This window comes from Emiliania huxleyi, assembly GCF_000372725.1.
Source record: "Emiliania huxleyi CCMP1516 unplaced genomic scaffold EMIHUscaffold_80, whole genome shotgun sequence".
NCBI classification, from domain to species: Eukaryota; Haptophyta; order Isochrysidales; family Noelaerhabdaceae; genus Emiliania; species Emiliania huxleyi.
Genome location: NW_005196020.1, coordinates 84,723 through 100,240, shown reverse-complemented (window position 1 = coordinate 100,240; position 15,518 = coordinate 84,723). Strand labels below are relative to the sequence as shown.

Genomic DNA, 15,518 nt, shown 5'->3' with positions numbered 1-15,518 from the left:
CTACCGAACACTGAGTTGACTCAGCAGCGCTGCGACCGCGGCGGCGGCGAACGCCGCCGCGTCCATGCCGCCGCCGCCGCCGTTGCCGCCGCAGCCACCGCCGCCGCAGCCGCCGCCGCCGCCGCCACAGGCGCGAGAAAGCAACGTGGCGGCGCTCCCTGGGCCGCGGGTGCCACCGTGCGCACCCAGCCCGCCGGCGGCAGCCGGCGGCGTGGACGGCGGCGCGCGCGACACGCTTGCCGCCGCATCGGCCGCCCCAGTCCAAGCGCCACCCCTCGGGGGAGTGTTGCCGGCCGCTGCTGCCGCCGGTGCCGGTGCAGCCGGCCCCAGCACCGAGGTGCCGCAGCAGCAGTTTGAGGAGGACGTCCTCAGCGACAGCGACGATAGTTGAGGCTGCTTGGTCACCAACAGTAGTTAAAAAAAACTGTTCAGTTTTACGAAAAAGGGAGCTACCTGCTCCGGCGACACTAGGGACTCGGGCCTGATCCCGCACAAAACATCTCCACACTCTCTCCTCTCTATGACACGACTCTCCGACCTTGGGCTAGATTCCCATATTTCACCAACAGTAGTTACCCCTGGATAGAGTAGAGCTGTCAAACGTTAAGAGCTGAACAGTGTTGCTAGTGTTAACAGTAACAACAGAACAACAGTGGGGCTCCCCAACAACAGTAGCTAACGTTAGGCCAGCTGAACAACAATAAGGAAGGCCTGGCAGTGACCCACGACGATCTCCAGCGTCCAGTGCGGGTAATACCCGAAAATACCTGGAAAAACCCAGGTATTTTCGGGTTTTACCCGGGTTTTTTAGCATTTTCTGCTTGCTGACCACTGAACAACAGTAACAACAGTAACAAACAGTAACAGCTTGGGCTCGGGAGAACACTTGAACAACGTTGAGGATTTTCAGCCAACAATAGTGCAACTGTTAGGCCCAAAGTTAACGTTTGACAGCTCTACCCCTGGAGTCCCTCTTTCCACAAGGAATTGTTTCGAAACCCGAGCTCCCCTCCATATACACTGGATATATAGTGGGTTGAGTGGATACATGTATATTCTGGGTCCTGATATGTGAGTAAAAAAATTGCGTTTTACGTCCTGCGAAAGACGCACTCTCCCCCTCCCGTCGATCGTCCCCCTTGGCGTGGCGCGCCTCTCCCCCGGCTCTCGGTATCCCGCGTACTGCACGAGGCTACCGTGGGCCCCGCCTGCGCGCTGGAGGTTCCTTGCCCTGTCGGGAAGCCTTGTAGCTCTTAACCTGGGGTCGCTATACCTAAAATGCGGGGGGCTCCTGGACGGGCGATGAAGTTCGCCTTAAATCTCTCGTCTCGCTTTCCCCCCGACTCGCGTCCGTCGGGGGTACTCCCTACCCTCTGGCTCTCTGATCTCTCCCCCCCCCCACCCCCCCTTCTTTCCTTTTCGGGATGAGATGCGCACTGGTGTCCCTAAAAGGGGGTTGGGTGGGGTGGGAATTGATTCGATCCTCGGGTTATTCGCGGTCACCACGGAAGATCGCTGGAGTGGGCCGAAGGACAAAGGCTTGTGTGGGGGCGCGCGGGCGCCCACTCAGGGTCGGGCTCCGTTGTCTCAGCCTTCAGTTCACCTCTCCTAGCGCCCGGTTTGGTGTGGTGCACCGTGCGCCGCGCCGCAGTGCGGAAACGGGGCCCCGGCGCTCAGAGTCGCTCAGAGCACCGACTTCCCGATCTAACCCAGGCGCGAGAAAGCAACGTGGCGGCGCTCCCTGGGCCGCGGGTGCCACCGTGCGCACCCAGCCCGCCGGCGGCAGCCGGTGGCGTGGACGGCGGCGCGCGCGACACGCTTGCCGCCGCATCGGCCGCCCCAGTCCAAGCGCCACCCCTCGGGGGAGTGTTGCCGGCCGCTGCTGCCGCCGGTGCCGGTGCAGCCGGCCCCAGCACCGAGGTGCCGCAGCAGCAGTTTGAGGAGGACGTCCTCAGCGACAGCGACGATAGTTGAGGCTGCTTGGTCACCAATAGTAGTTTTGTTATACCAAAAGGAGGGCTACACGACGCCCTCTACGCTGGGGTGCCGGCGCCCTACTGGGCGCCCCCCGCTCCCTTCCCCTCAGAGCCCCCCATCCCACTAGCATTCCCCCGCGGTCCCTCGCGGTCGCGCGACGCCGCACCAATGGCGCGCTGTGCCTCGTCCGCGAGCGCCACCCAGAGCTGCACCGACAGTCGCTGCAGCGCAAACGGCATCCATTCGCGCGCCGACCACGACGTCTGGTCGTACTGCCACCACGTGAGCTTCCGGCCCGCCACCTCAGCCACCCGCATCAGCAGCTCCTCCACCCCCGCGCTCATTGCGCCGAACTCCTCGAAGAGCAACGCCTCCACATGGCACTTCCCCTCTGCGTCCGTGTACTGGCCCTTGACAGCCTCAACCGTCCCGGTCCCCGTCCGCGGATCCCACCGTCCCACCCTCCCACCCCTGTCCCCGCCCTCCACGCCCAGAACCGTCTCGCGGGCGCGTGGCAGCGTGTTGCCGCAAGCGATAGTAGTTACCCCTGGAGTCCCTCTTTCCACAAGGAATTGTTTCAAAAACCGAGCTGCCCTCCACACACATATACTGGATTGCGAGTGGATATATCTGGGTCCCTGCCATATGTGAGTAAAAAAATGCGTTTTATCCCACACCGCCGTTCGGTCTTTCTTTCGCCTGTGTTAGTGCCAGTCCGTCCAGTATAGTTGGAATCGCCAAGCAGGCCGCCGCCATCGCCACTACGTGCCTCCCTTGCATCACTACGTGCCTCTGCACACCTCGCAAAGCGGTTGCGGCCATAGCAGACAGGAGTGGCAAACATATGCTCCTCCGCGTCATCCACCTGAACGTCCACCGCTTCGCCAACGTCGCGGCCGGCTCCTCCACCTCGGCGGCCGGCTCCTCCACCGTCGGCGCGGTGGGCGCTGCTCTCTCGGCTCTCCACCCGGACCTTGTCACGCTGAACGAGGTGGATGTCGCTCACATGCCTGGGTGCCTGGAGTCCGTGTCGACCGCACTCTCGCTGCCGTTTGTCGAGTTTTTTGGCCACGTGCGCGGCACCTATGGGAACGCCATCCTCTCGCGCTATCCGCTGTCCCGGCGAAAGGCGGTCCATCTCGAGGGAGGGACCGAGTTCCGATTCCCCGCCGGCACCCGCAAGTTCAACGGCGAGATCGCAAAGGAGAATGAGGCGCATCGCATCGTGCGCGGCCTTCTGATCACAGACGTGGAGTTGCCTTCTGGCCTTCGGCCGCTCGGTGTGGCGGTGACGCATCTGGACCACATGGACGTCGCCCAGCGGAGGACGCAGCTGCGGCACATCGTGCGAGAGGCCGGCGACGGTGCCCTGCTGCTCATGGGCGACCTGAACGCGCTGACTCGCTCCGACTACAGCGACGGCGCGTGGCGACGGCTCGAGGAGCGCGCGCGGGAGAGGAAGTGGCAGCTGCCGCAGCACGGCGACCTCTCCATCCTGCGAGACGCGAAGTTTGAGGACGTCGCCGTCGCCTCCGGGTCGGAGGTGCAGCTGACCGCCCCCGCAAGGGAGCCGCTGTACCGGGTAGACTACGGCTGGCTGCGCGGCGGCGGCGCGCCGGGCACCGCGAAGACCGCGCCGCCGGGCGCCACCATCACGATGGAGGCCGCCAGGGTGCACGGCGAGGTGCTCGTCTCGGACCACCTCCCGCTCGTGGTCGACTTGCAGCTGGGGGAGGCCGCGAGCGGCGAGTGAGAGCCCCCCAAATTATATGTGGGTGTGCAGGGTTCTTACTTGCCAAAAAAGTCTATACAAACAGTTTTTGTAAACTCTAAACACTCTACGTATATGCGGGAACGTTGCGGTATGCAGCAACGAAATATCTTGTGTCGTGGACCGGATCCCAGCAGCTCAGGCCTCAGCACACCACAGTGTGAACACTACGGCTCTATGACAACAGACACACACACACACACACACACACACACACACACACACACACACACACACACACACACACAGATCGCACACACACACACACACACACACACACACACACACACACACACACACACACACACACACACACACACACACACAGATCACACACACACACACACACACACACACACACACACACACACACACAGATCGCACACACACACACACACACACATTTGACTCGTCTCTCGCTTGCCCCCCCCCCCCCCCTCCCTCCCCCTGAGAATAACCGGTCCTAACTGGGGGGCCAAACTCACACCTCGGGGGAATACTTATGTTTTCGTAAACGTAGTCGTGGCCCCCCGCTACGTCGCACGAGTGCAACCGGGTAGGGGGGACGGGGGGAGCTAAAATCTCTCTCTCTCTCTCAGATCTCCCCTCGATCGAGCTACGGAATACTTTTGTTGGATAGGGGTGGGATTCTCCTTCGCCCTTCGGGCTCGGGCTGTGGCGTTACGCGCCATTCACCGCACAACTGTGAAGAGAGAGAGAGAGAGACTCTCTCTCTCTCTCTCTCTCTCTCTCTCTCGCACAACTGTGAACGGTGACTCGAAGATCTTCCGGCTAAAATTCTTTCGCTCTCTCTGCGTGAACGCTCTACGCGGAGAGCGAGTCGTAAGGCAAAGCCAGCACTCTCCTCGTCCGCTCGCGCTTGCCGCGCCGCATTGCGCCCGACTATGCCGCCGCGAGCTGCACACCTAGACCCCCGCGACGCCTATTGCTCACGGAACCCGCCGCCCCCTCACCACCCCTACCACGCGATGCGCCCTCGCTCGCGGCGCGAGCGGCTGTACCCCCCTCGGCCTCGCACCGCCTGCCTACTCCCGCTCGCAGGTACAGCCGCTGCCATCGAGGAGGTCGCGAGACGCGTCCGCTGCTGCCCATTCCACACCCTTGTCCCGCGCGAACCCGTCCGACCGCCCTCCCTCTCTTACGCGGGTACTCGCACCGCCTCGCATCTCTGCTACATCTAGAGAGTGCCAAGACTCTGTGTCCGCAGCCGCGAGGGCCACTCGAGCGCTGGCCTGCACCTACCATCGGGGACACCACCTTCAACCGCTTCTTGACTCTCTGCAGGAATTCATTCGATCACATGCTCAAACTCGAGCTGGTGCCGGCCGCCGGTGACAAGCTCGTGCTCAAGCTCTCTCCTCCGCCGCCGCTTGCTGACAAGCAGGTGTGCGTTAATTTGCAGTGGCTGAGGGAGGGGGTATGCACACGCGCACCGCTGCAACGCACGCAACGCTGCGCCTTCCCTGCAAGACGACCCTCTTGCGTTCTGTGGCTGACAGGCGTCTCTGGCGGACAACACGGCCGTCGTCGACTCTGACGGAGGTAACGCCGTCGGCATCCCCTCCGAGCCCGTCTCGCTCAAGGATGGCATCGACACCGGCACCGGCGGCACCTGCACCGCCAACACCGGCACTGGCAACGTCCCGTCCGAGGGCGAGCCCGCCGGCTCGCTCGCCGGCGTCCACTTTGCGGGCGTTTCGCTCGACGCCGTGCCCGAGGCGTTCACCGTCGACGATCCGGCCGGCGCCAAGGCCGTCGGCATCCCGCCCGAGAGCGAGCCCAGCCCGCTCAAGGACGGCATTGACGCGGGCGGCGGCAACGTCGCGGGCGAGTCTTCGCCGATGAAGTCCTTCGCGAAGGTCGGAGTCATCTCCGAGTCGGTGTCGCCTTCGCTCCTCGGAGCGAAGGTGCGCGTGCGCTCGCCAGGATCGTATATCATCCCTCTCCCGTCTCTGAAAGCCTGTGCGTACTTTCCCTCGCCCACAGGCGTGCGGTGTCAAGGACACCCCCGTGGCAAAGTCTGGCACGGAGGACGTCCTCAAGAAGGACCCGGCCGCGGAAAAGGCGCCCGACGCGGGCGCGGTCGACTCGGACAAGGCCAAGGCCATGTTCGCCACCCACGCGCCGCGCCTGCCCGCCGTTTTCTGGTCCAAGTTTACGCGCCCGACCGGCCCACCGACGGCCCCCACCGGCGCCGTCAAGGGCGCCCTCAAGAAGGACATCCCTGCGGCAACGTCTGGCGCGGAGGCCTGCGTTGACGAGACCGGCGCCATCAAGAACCCGGCGCTCAAGCCGGCCACCGAGGTCGCCACGGCCCTCAAGCCGGCGGAGGCCGGCGGCGCGCCGCTGCCGTCGATCAAGGAATTTCCGGAGGAGAAGAAGCCCGCCGCCACGGCGGCGAGCGCCTGGTGCGCGCCGGCGTCTGCCGACCCACTCTGTGACCCCATCCTGCGTTCGACGCGTAGGGCGACGCCGACTGGAAGGAGTTTCCAGAGGAGACGGCCGCCCCGGCGGTGAGCACCTCCACCAGCAGAAGCACACGCGGGTATTGCGGGGACACGCGAGTCCTACAGGCGGGCACTTACATTGATCCTGTGACCTCTCGTCTGCCGCACGGCACGCGCGCGCAGGTCATCGACGGGTGGAAGACCCCCTCCCCGCTCCGCAAGATCGAGCGCAAGGAGTCTCCGCTAGCGGAGAAGCTCGCCCCGGCGGTGAGCGCCTCGCACGCTGCGGTTGTACGCGCAGAGCCTCAACTATTGACGCACCCACCGCTTGCGCGTGCGCAGGGCATCCCCGACAGGGCCACCCCGTCGAACCCGCGCCGCAAGAAGGGGCGCAAGGGCGCGTCCGCCCCGATCGTCCGCACCAAGAGCATCGCCCCGGTCGGCGGCAACAACCGGTTCGGGGCCCTGCTCAAAATGGACGGCAACGAGGGCATCCTCGGCGGCACCGGCAAGGTGACCGGCGGCTCCACGCCGTCGACCACAGACTCGGTGCTCGCCGCCTGCATACATGCAGCCTCCCCCCCCGCTCGCCGCTCAACCGCCAGTCTCCCGCCCTCCTGTTCAGGGCGCGACGGCCAACGTCGAGACGACCACGAATACCACGCCTGAGGGCTCTGCCGCCGGCCGGTTCCCGTGGTCAAAGTCCTACAACTTGCTCCGCCTCTTTGGGATCCTCGCGCTGATCTGCCTCGGAACCGCGTTTGCGCTCTCCTCGTACCCTGCCCCCTCCGCGCTTCTCTCCTCGCAGTGGCACGAGTCCCCGACTTCCTTTCCCGCAGTCACAACGCCGATCGCGCCGGCATCGCTTAACGGCTTCTGCGAGGTTGGCGGCATCGACACCAGCTCGTTTGTGGCCATCGTATCGTCGGACAGCGCGCCCGCCAACCACCCGGTGCGTGCTCGCTCGCGCGTGCTAGTATCCGCGCCGCGCAAGCTCGTGACTAACAGCCCGCGCGCCGTTCAGGGCGGACGCGACGAGGAGCGCTTCTGGGAAGCACTGATGGACAAGATCGGCGAGGCGGTGGGCGAGCCGTTGCACCTAATTGGCGAGCCGCTGGCGTCCGTCAAGGACCTTTACGAGAAGCAGCCGGTGAGCGCCCCTCTGGCTGTTTCTATGTGCGAGCTTTGTAACCCGCTGACGGAACGATTGCCTGTTTGCGAGTAGGCCGAGGCCGACTTGGAGACCGGCCCGGCCTCGCGCAACAGCATGGAGCGCAAGGGCGAGCCTGAGATCGACCTCGTCGGTCCCGTCTACAGCAGCAGATCGGGGATCATCGCTCGGGGACGCGACACCGTCTTGCCCGTGAACGACACGTCGCCCGAGTTGCGGCCCGCCGACGCTGGGAAGCCTGGGATGCTGGAGGTGCGGAAGCTGGTCGAGACTGGCCTCGGCGCGCCCGTCGCTAGCATGCACGCCGGCGGCGAGTGGCGGGCGAACGACGGATTGACGGACGCTTCTCGAGTCCCAACCAAGGACCTCTTCCTCCAGCGTTGCCGGGCCGTCAACCCTCGTCTCACGGCCACGCTGGGGGAGCCAGCGTGGCCTGAAGAGGTCCGCACCGTCGCCGACTCGAACGCGGTCGAGTCAGATATCTTCTCGGTCCCAAGTGTGTGCGCCGACTGGCAGCCACGCGGCGCTGCCCGTGCGTGGCACGCGAAGCCTCGCCACGCGCTCACCGACGAGCGCTCCAAGACCGACAAGCCGCCCGCGGACCCACCGGCCGACGAGCTCTCCATTGACCTACCCTCCCCGTTCCACTTTCCCTTCACGAGCGGAACCTCCTCTTCCGCGCCTGGCCGCGCCCGGCAGCGCGGTCAGCTTTTGGCCGCCTTGTTTTTGCTGCTTGGAGCGTGCGGCGGCGTGCTGCTCTCAGTGCGGCGGAGCACCTCTGGGCGCCTCGCGCAGGGATCAAGGCGCGGCGCGAGGCTGCTTCTTCTCGTCGCGCTGCTCCCGCTGGCATGTGCACCATCAGACCACACGTCTGGCTCAATCGACTTGCAGGTCACTGTGGGTGGCGGCAGCTACCCGTCCGAGGTGTCGTGGGACCTGACGTGCAGCGGCGCGTTGATCGGCAGTGGAGGGGCCCCCTACTCTGGCACCCTGTCCGCGCCGCCCGGCGAGTGTACGCTCGACATGAACGACTCGTACGGCGACGGCTGGAACGGCGACTTGTGGAAGGGTGCGGGCTATACGTTCACGCTCGACTCCGGATCCTACGGCAACGAGACGTTCATCCTCGCCCTCCTCCCTCCGTCGTCTCCGCCGTTTCCGCTTTTGCCGCCGCTCTCCCCGGACTTTGTCGCCGCGTCGAGCGAGGCTAAGCTCCGCTCCCTGATCCAGAGCGCTAGCGACGACGTCTCAATCTACTTGCCGCCCAGTGCAGACTTCAAGCTGAGCAGCCAGATCAGCTGCGTCTCCAGCATCAAGGTGACCGTCGCCAGCAGCGGCGAGGGCGCGACGCTCGACGGCCAGGGACAGACCGGGCTCTTTTACCTCTCGGGCGGCTGCAGCCTCACCCTGCGGGGGCTGACCCTCGTCAACGGGAGTGCGAGCTTCGGCGGCGTTGTGTACGCGAGCGGCGCAGGCGACGTCGAGATCATCGACTCGACGGTCAGAGACTGCTCGGCTGGCTATGTGCGCCGTGTAGAGCTAGCCGCACTCCAGCAGCGCCGCACGGCAGCGGGGCGAGAGTAGAGAGGGCCACGGCTGCCTCACCCCGCTCTCTCCTCGCAACCGCAGGACGGCGGCGTCGTCTACGCGTCTAGCAGCGGTGCGGTCTCGATCATCGACTCAGATGTGTCGGGCTGCTCGGCTACTGGCGATTACGGGGTGCGCCGCGTAGAGCTAGCCACACCCCTGCAGCGCTGCACGGCAGCTGGGCAAGCGACAGAAATGGCTGCGGCTGTCTCACCACCCTCTCTCCTCGCAACCGCAGGTGGGCGGCGTCGTCCACGCGGCGGACAGCGGTGCGGTCTCGATAATCGGCTCGACCGTGTCGGGCTGCTCGGCTGTCGAGGTGCGCCGCGTAGAGCTAGCCGCCTCCTGCAGCGCCTCACGGCAGCGGGGCGAGAGATGGAGAGGGCCACGGAGCTGCCTCACCCCGCTCTCTGCTCGCAACCGCAGTCCGGCGGCGTCGTCTACGCGTATGACAGCGGTGTGGTCTCGATAATCGGCTCGACCCTCGTCAACGGGAGGGCGGACTTCGGCGGCGTTGTGTACGCTTACCAGGCAGGCGACGTCGAGATCATCGGCTCGGCCGTGACGGGCTGCTCTGCTCGGGTGCGACGCGTAGAGCTAGCCGCGCCCCTGCAGCGCCGCACGGCAGCGAGGCGAGAGACAGAGAGGGCCACGGCTGCCTCACCCCGCTCTCTCCTCGCAACCGCAGTACGGCGGCGTCGTCTACGCGCGGGACAGCGGTGCGGTCTCGATAATCAGCTCGACCTTGACGAGCTGCTCTGCTGTCGATGTGCGCCGCGTAGAGCTAGCCTCCCTCCAGCAGCGCCACACGGCAGCGGGGCGAGAGATGGAGAGAGCCACGGCTGCGTCACCCCGCTCTCTCCTCGCAACCGCAGTTCGGCGGCGTCGTCTACGCGTATGAAAACAGCGGTGCGGTCTCGATAAGCGGCTCGAACGTGTCGGGCTGCTCTGCTGGCTGGGTGCGCCGCGTAGAGCTAGCCACCTCCTTGCAGCCCCTCATGGCAGCGGGGCGAGAGATGGAGAGAGCCACGGCTGCCTCACCCCGCTCTCTCCTCGCAACCGCAGGACGGCGGCGTTGTCCACGCGCCTGGCAGCGGTGCGGTCTCGATAAGCGGCTCGACCGTGACGGGCTGCTCGGCTGGCGAGGTGCGCCGCGTAGAGCTAGCCGCACCCCTGCAGTGCCTCACGGCAGCGGGGCCAGAGGTAGAGAGGGCCACGGCTGCCTCACCCCGCTCTCTCCTCGCAACCGCAGTTCGGCGGCGTCGTCCAAGCGTCTGGCAGTGGTGCGGTCTCGATAATCGGCTCGAATCTGACGAGCTGCTCTGCTGGCTCTGTGCGCCGCGTAGAGCTAGCCTCCCTCCAGCAGCGCCGCACGGCAGCGGGGCGAGAGATAGAGAGGGCAACGGCTGCCTCACGCCCCGCTCTCTCCTCGCAACCGCAGCGTGGCGGCGTCGTCTACGCGCTTAGCAGCGATTCCCTCTCCATCGCGGGTATCGACTTCATCGACAACAGAGCGGCGATCTCAGGCTCGGTGCTGTACCTTTCAAACACGCCCTCCTCGATCAGCGCCGCCTCCTTCACCGGCAACACCGCTGGCGACGACAACGACGGTGGCACGATACAGGCCATCAACTCGCCGATAAACTGGGACTGCCGCTTGGGCAGCTGGATGCCGCGCAAGGGCTCCTTTTTTGGCGACTTCAGCGTCCCCGAGTGCAACCTCTGCCCTGCTGGCTACTATGGGAACACGAGCGGCCGCACCAACTCCTCCTGCGATGGTGCGTGTAAGCGAGGCCACTTTTGTCCCAAGGGCACAGCGGAACCGCTCCCGTGTGCGCCTGGTTTCTACATGCCCGTGATTGGCGCAGCCAGTGCCGAGTCGTGCCTCCCTTGCTCTCCGGGGACGAGCCAGTCCACAGCCGGCACGGACCGTCCCTGCGACGAGTGTCCTCCCGGCACGTTCGCCGATCAGCTCAACGCCACCAGCTGCACCGACTGCCCCGCGGGACGCTTCTGCCCGAATGCAGGCACCATCCAGCCCCTCGACTGTGCCGCAGGGCAGTACCAGAACCTCACCGGCCAGGCTGCGTGCATGCAGTGCCCTGCTGGCGAGTTCCAGGCGGAGCGCGGACAGACGGCATGCGACACGTGTGAAGCGGGTGGATACTGCAATACCACCAAGGACTGTGGCGGCGGCTTCACGCCCTGCCCTGCGGGGAGGTACAACGAGAAGACGGGCAGCAGCTCACCAGATGCCTGCCAGCAGTGCCCCGTCGGAACCTCTAGCCCGACCGCCGGCGCAGTCAGCAGCGAGACCTGCGCGAGCTGCCGTGCTGGGACGTTTGGCGGCAAGCCCGGGCTGAGTGAGTGCACGGACTGCCCTCCGGGAAGTTATCAGAACGACACGGGCGCGACGTCCTGCCGCGACTGCGAGCAGGGCAGCTACTGCGCCAAGGGCGCGTCGGCGCCACTGCCTTGCGACGCGGGTACCTACTCGGACAAGACGGACCTCACCGCCGCCTCGCAGTGCGTCGACGCCTCGCCGGGCCACTTTGCCACCACCGGCTCCACAGAGCAGACGCCGTGTCGCGAGGGTAGCTTCGCCGCCAAGGCGCGCAGCGAGGCCTGCGAGCTGTGCGGCCAGGGCTACTACCAGAGCGAGCCCGCCGCCGCTGCCTGCGTCCGCTGCGCTCCCGGCAAGTTTTGCCCGGTGGGGTCGTCGCGCGAGCTGGACGCGCAGTGCTCGCCTGGCACGTACGCCAATGTGACGGACGCCGACGGCGACCCCGAGTGCCTCGACTGCCCCGCCGGCTCGTCGTGCGCGGGAGGTGGCGCCGCGCCTGCCGTGTGCTCTCCGGGAACCGCAGCCAAGCCTGCTCAGCGCCAGTGCACCGTCTGCGATGAAGGGACGTACCAGCCGGACTCCGGAGCCGCGGGCTGCCTCGAGTGCGCGCTGGGTACGTTCTGTCCCAAGGGAAGCAGCGCTCAGCTGCCGGCGACCTGTCCCGCGGGCTTCTACAACGGGAAGGCGTCCACCACGCTGGAGAGCCTCGACGATTGCGTCGGTTGCGCGCCTGGCAGCTTCTGCGCCGGCGGCGCCGCGCAGCCAGCGCCTTGCGCTCCAGGCAGCATCGCCCCCTCGGCCAACATGTCTGCTTGCGAGCTGTGCCCGATCGGACGCTTCGCAGCCTCCTCCACCGAGTGCGAGGAGTGCGAAGCGGGCACCTACGCTGCGAGCGAGGGCCTGTCGCAATGTACTCCCTGCCCTTACCCTACCGGCTCCGACAGCGGCGACGTCACCTGCTCCATCTGCAAGGAGGGCTTCTACCTGCGGGACGCGAGCGCCCTTCCGGATGACATCTTCCGCTTCCCGACCGACTACTGCAAGCCATGCCCGCCAAACGCAGAGTGCTCGGACGACACCTCGCTCGCGACCCTCGGCGTCCCAACCGGCTACTGGCGCGCCAGCCCCTCCTCCGCCGTGCTGACGGCGTGCCGCGCCTTTGGAGGGGATGGCCAGGCGGGCCAGGCGCGGTGTGTCGGCAATGTTGATCCGGGAGAGGCTAGCGGTCGGAGGGTGCAGGAGGCCGGCTTGGACTACTGCGCAGACGCCTTCGCCGGCCCCGAGTGCCAGCTCTGCCGCGAGCCGAACCACTACCTGGACGCCGACGGCGCCGCCTGCAACGAGTGCGTCGCTGTCGGCACGGCGGCGGGGCGCATGGCGGGCACCGCCCTCGGCCTCTGCGTCGCGTTTGGCCTCGTGGCGTTGGCGTACTCAGTTCAGCGCGGGCAAACCGAGTGGAGGAAGGAGCGCTTCATCGGACTTCCCTTGCGCATCGCCGACCGCACCGGTGACGCGATTTACAAAATCGGCCTCATCCCCAAGTTCAAGATCTTGTTTGGCTTCTACCAGGTCTGCCTCGTCCTCTCCACCACCTACTCGGCGCGGCTGCCGGAACGGTACACGGGCTGGACGGAGGCGCTGGCCGAAGCCGTCTTCATCGACTGGTCGGGCATCGTGCTGCCGGTGCAGTGCCTGCCGCACAAGTCCCGGCTCGTCGCCGTCGCGATCTCTCCCATCGGCGTCATCGCGCTGCTCCTCTTTGCTGGCATTGTCTTGCGGCTCTGTGCACGCTGGCGGCGTGCTCGGCGAGGGGCTGGCTGCGAGAGCGGCTCCGAGGTCGACGGCGCGACAAGCAACGTTCTCGGTGGCGAAGCACAGCTGCAGGAGCCACCATCGTCTTCAGCTGCGGAGCCACCGACGGCGCTGGCCGAAACTGACGATGCGGCGGTCTTTTCATGGCCTGCAGAGGTGGCGCTCGGCCTCCTCGACCTCACGCGGGGGGGTTTGGTGCTCATCTTTCTTTTGGGGCCGTCTGTGAGCGCCACGATCTTGCGCGGGTGGTCGTGCCAGGTGCTAGCCACAAACAAACAAGCCCCCCCCCCCCCCCCCCAAAAAAAAACCCCTTAGCTGTGTCGATGTGCGTGCGCAGGGCTACACCACCTCTGCGCCGGGCGAGACGCTCGCTCTGGTCGAGTACATGCGGCAGGACGCGAGCGTCGAGTGCGGCACCGACGAGCACGACTCCATCACGAGACTCGCCATTGGCTTCGTCGTCATCTGGCCGGTCGGCTCGCTAGTCCTCTACTCGGCCCTTCTTCTCGCATGCTACAAGCCGCTGCAGGCCAAGTCGCCGAACGCGCTGACGAAGGCCACCGCCTTCCTTCACCGGGAGTACAAAAGGAACTGGTACTGGTGGGAGGCGGCCGATCTGGCGCGCAAGCTCTTTCTGACGGGCTTCGTGCTGCTGGTTGCCGAGGAGGAGGACTCCTTTGTTCGTCTCGTCGTGGCGGTGCTCGTGTGTTCGTGCTACGCCGTCGCGATCGCCCTGGTCCAGCCCTACAAGCGGTTCGAGGACAACATCCTCGCCGTGGTGCGCCCTTCGCCCAATCCCACACGCCCTTTGCGCTTGCTTGTGCTGCAGCTCTCAGCACACGCTTGGATCGCCGTGGCCAGTCCATCACCCACCCCACACACGCCCTTCCCACTGCAGTCACTCTGAGCCCAACGGACGCGGCTCGCACTGCAGGCCACCAGCCTCGTCCTCCTCCTCCTCTTCCTCGGTGCCAGCTGGACCACCATCTTCCTCAACATCGAGTTGCGATTCCCCGGGGACGAGCCGGGGCAGTCGGCCTCCGCCGTCCTCGGCTTCAGGTCTGAGAATGGACTGGTGAACTGGATGCTCGTCCTTGCTGCGGCTGCGCTCCTGATCTTCCTCGTGGGTACCATCATCGCCATCCGCCGCCTTGCCAAGGTCCCCACGATTCGCCTCGTCTTAACCAAGCAGCCCCCCGAGCTGGCTCTGGTGGACGGCCTCACGTGGCACCTCTTCCTCTCGCACATCTGGTCAGTCCTGTGGTCAGAGGGAGACGCGGCGTAGGAGAACCCGCCAGAACGACCCGCCACTCCCCGAATAGGTCCACCGGCCAAGACGCAGTCGCGGTCATCAAGAATGAGCTTAAGCTCTTGATCCCCGGCATCAAGATCTTCCTCGATGTGGACGATTTGAAGGACATCGGGTCGCTGGAGAATTACGTTGACCGCACGCAGGTCATGCTCTTCTTCCTGTCGAGGGGCTACTTCCGCTCGAAGGCACTCCCCCAGCCCCCCTCCTTTTCCGAGAGTGCCTCGCTGTGTCGCCCACGACTACTCGTGCGCTCCTTGCCTGCAGAACTGCCTGCGCGAGATTCGGACGTCGCTCGAGAAGAGCAAGCCGCTCGTCCTCGTGCAAGAGGCGGACCCGGCCAAGGGCGGCGGGACGCTGCAGGCGCTCCCCGCCCACCCCCAGCTCTGACCCTGCGGGGATTGCTCTCGCCACACACGGCTCTGAGGGGCGGTGTCGCCGCCGCCGCCGCACGCCAGCACTCACTCACGCACACCGTCGCTGCACGACTGCAGGAGTTGCGAGCACAGTGCCCGGAGGTCCTCCAGCCGGAGATCTTTGACAGGGGGTGGGCGCAGACGACGTGGCACCGCATCGACGAGTATCAGCGTGTCTCGCTTAAGATCATCTCCGAGGTGCCGCCACGGACAACTCCCTGCAGCTGTTCTGCCGTCGCCTCGACCTTGACCGCCGCCCCCTCGCACCTACCCACAGGCGCTCCTCCTCTGCTCGCCACACTACCTGAACCTGACCTCCCTCCCGCTCTTCATCCCGGGCGAGGTCCAGGGCCAGCCGATCTCCTTCTCCAAGTCCGTCGTGCTCTGGCCTGCACCATGAGGTACGCTCCCCCGGCGGCACCTTTGCCACAGCGCCCGCCTCCTGAAGCGACTGATCTTGCACCCCCGGTCTCACAGGTGTCGCTCGTGCTGCTGGCCAAGGCTCTGGGCGCAACCCCGGTGAGCGCTCGCTCGAGCATCCGCGACTCGCTTTCGAATATCGGGCGCTTCACTACCGCGCCTCGCGGCTCGACGACGTCCGACCCAGTCGTTACCGAGGAGGATTCGCAGCTGGAGCAGCTGCCAGAGGTGGAGCAGGTGTAG

The 15,518-nt window shown here is 65.8% G+C and overlaps 2 protein-coding genes across 2 annotated transcripts in view; both read left to right on the top strand.

The window, feature by feature from the left end:
* Positions 1-391, top strand: part of EMIHUDRAFT_106601 (Hypothetical protein) — a gene marked incomplete at both ends in the record, with an annotated part of 5,489 nt that extends 5,098 nt beyond the window's left edge. The window contains one exon of the mRNA XM_005759273.1: positions 131-391. Within this exon, the coding sequence (XP_005759330.1) occupies positions 131-391 (261 nt within the window). The remainder of the gene's footprint in view (positions 1-130) is intronic.
* A 2,430-nt stretch (positions 392-2,821) lies between these two features.
* On the top strand, positions 2,822-15,518 carry EMIHUDRAFT_106600 (hypothetical protein; the record flags this gene model as incomplete). The annotated part of the gene is made up of 23 exons (XM_005759272.1): positions 2,822-3,726; positions 5,054-5,153; positions 5,269-5,676; positions 5,756-6,073; positions 6,235-6,282; positions 6,400-6,483; positions 6,559-6,729; positions 6,842-7,366; positions 7,442-8,689; positions 9,017-9,106; positions 9,213-9,293; positions 9,401-9,556; positions 9,663-9,743; positions 9,850-9,933; positions 10,040-10,120; positions 10,416-10,679; positions 12,495-13,388; positions 13,468-13,908; positions 14,065-14,381; positions 14,453-14,585; positions 14,934-15,053; positions 15,133-15,198; positions 15,333-15,518. The coding sequence occupies 23 exons, from the start codon at positions 2,822-2,824 to the stop codon at positions 15,516-15,518; spliced, it is 6,801 nt and encodes a 2,266-aa protein (XP_005759329.1).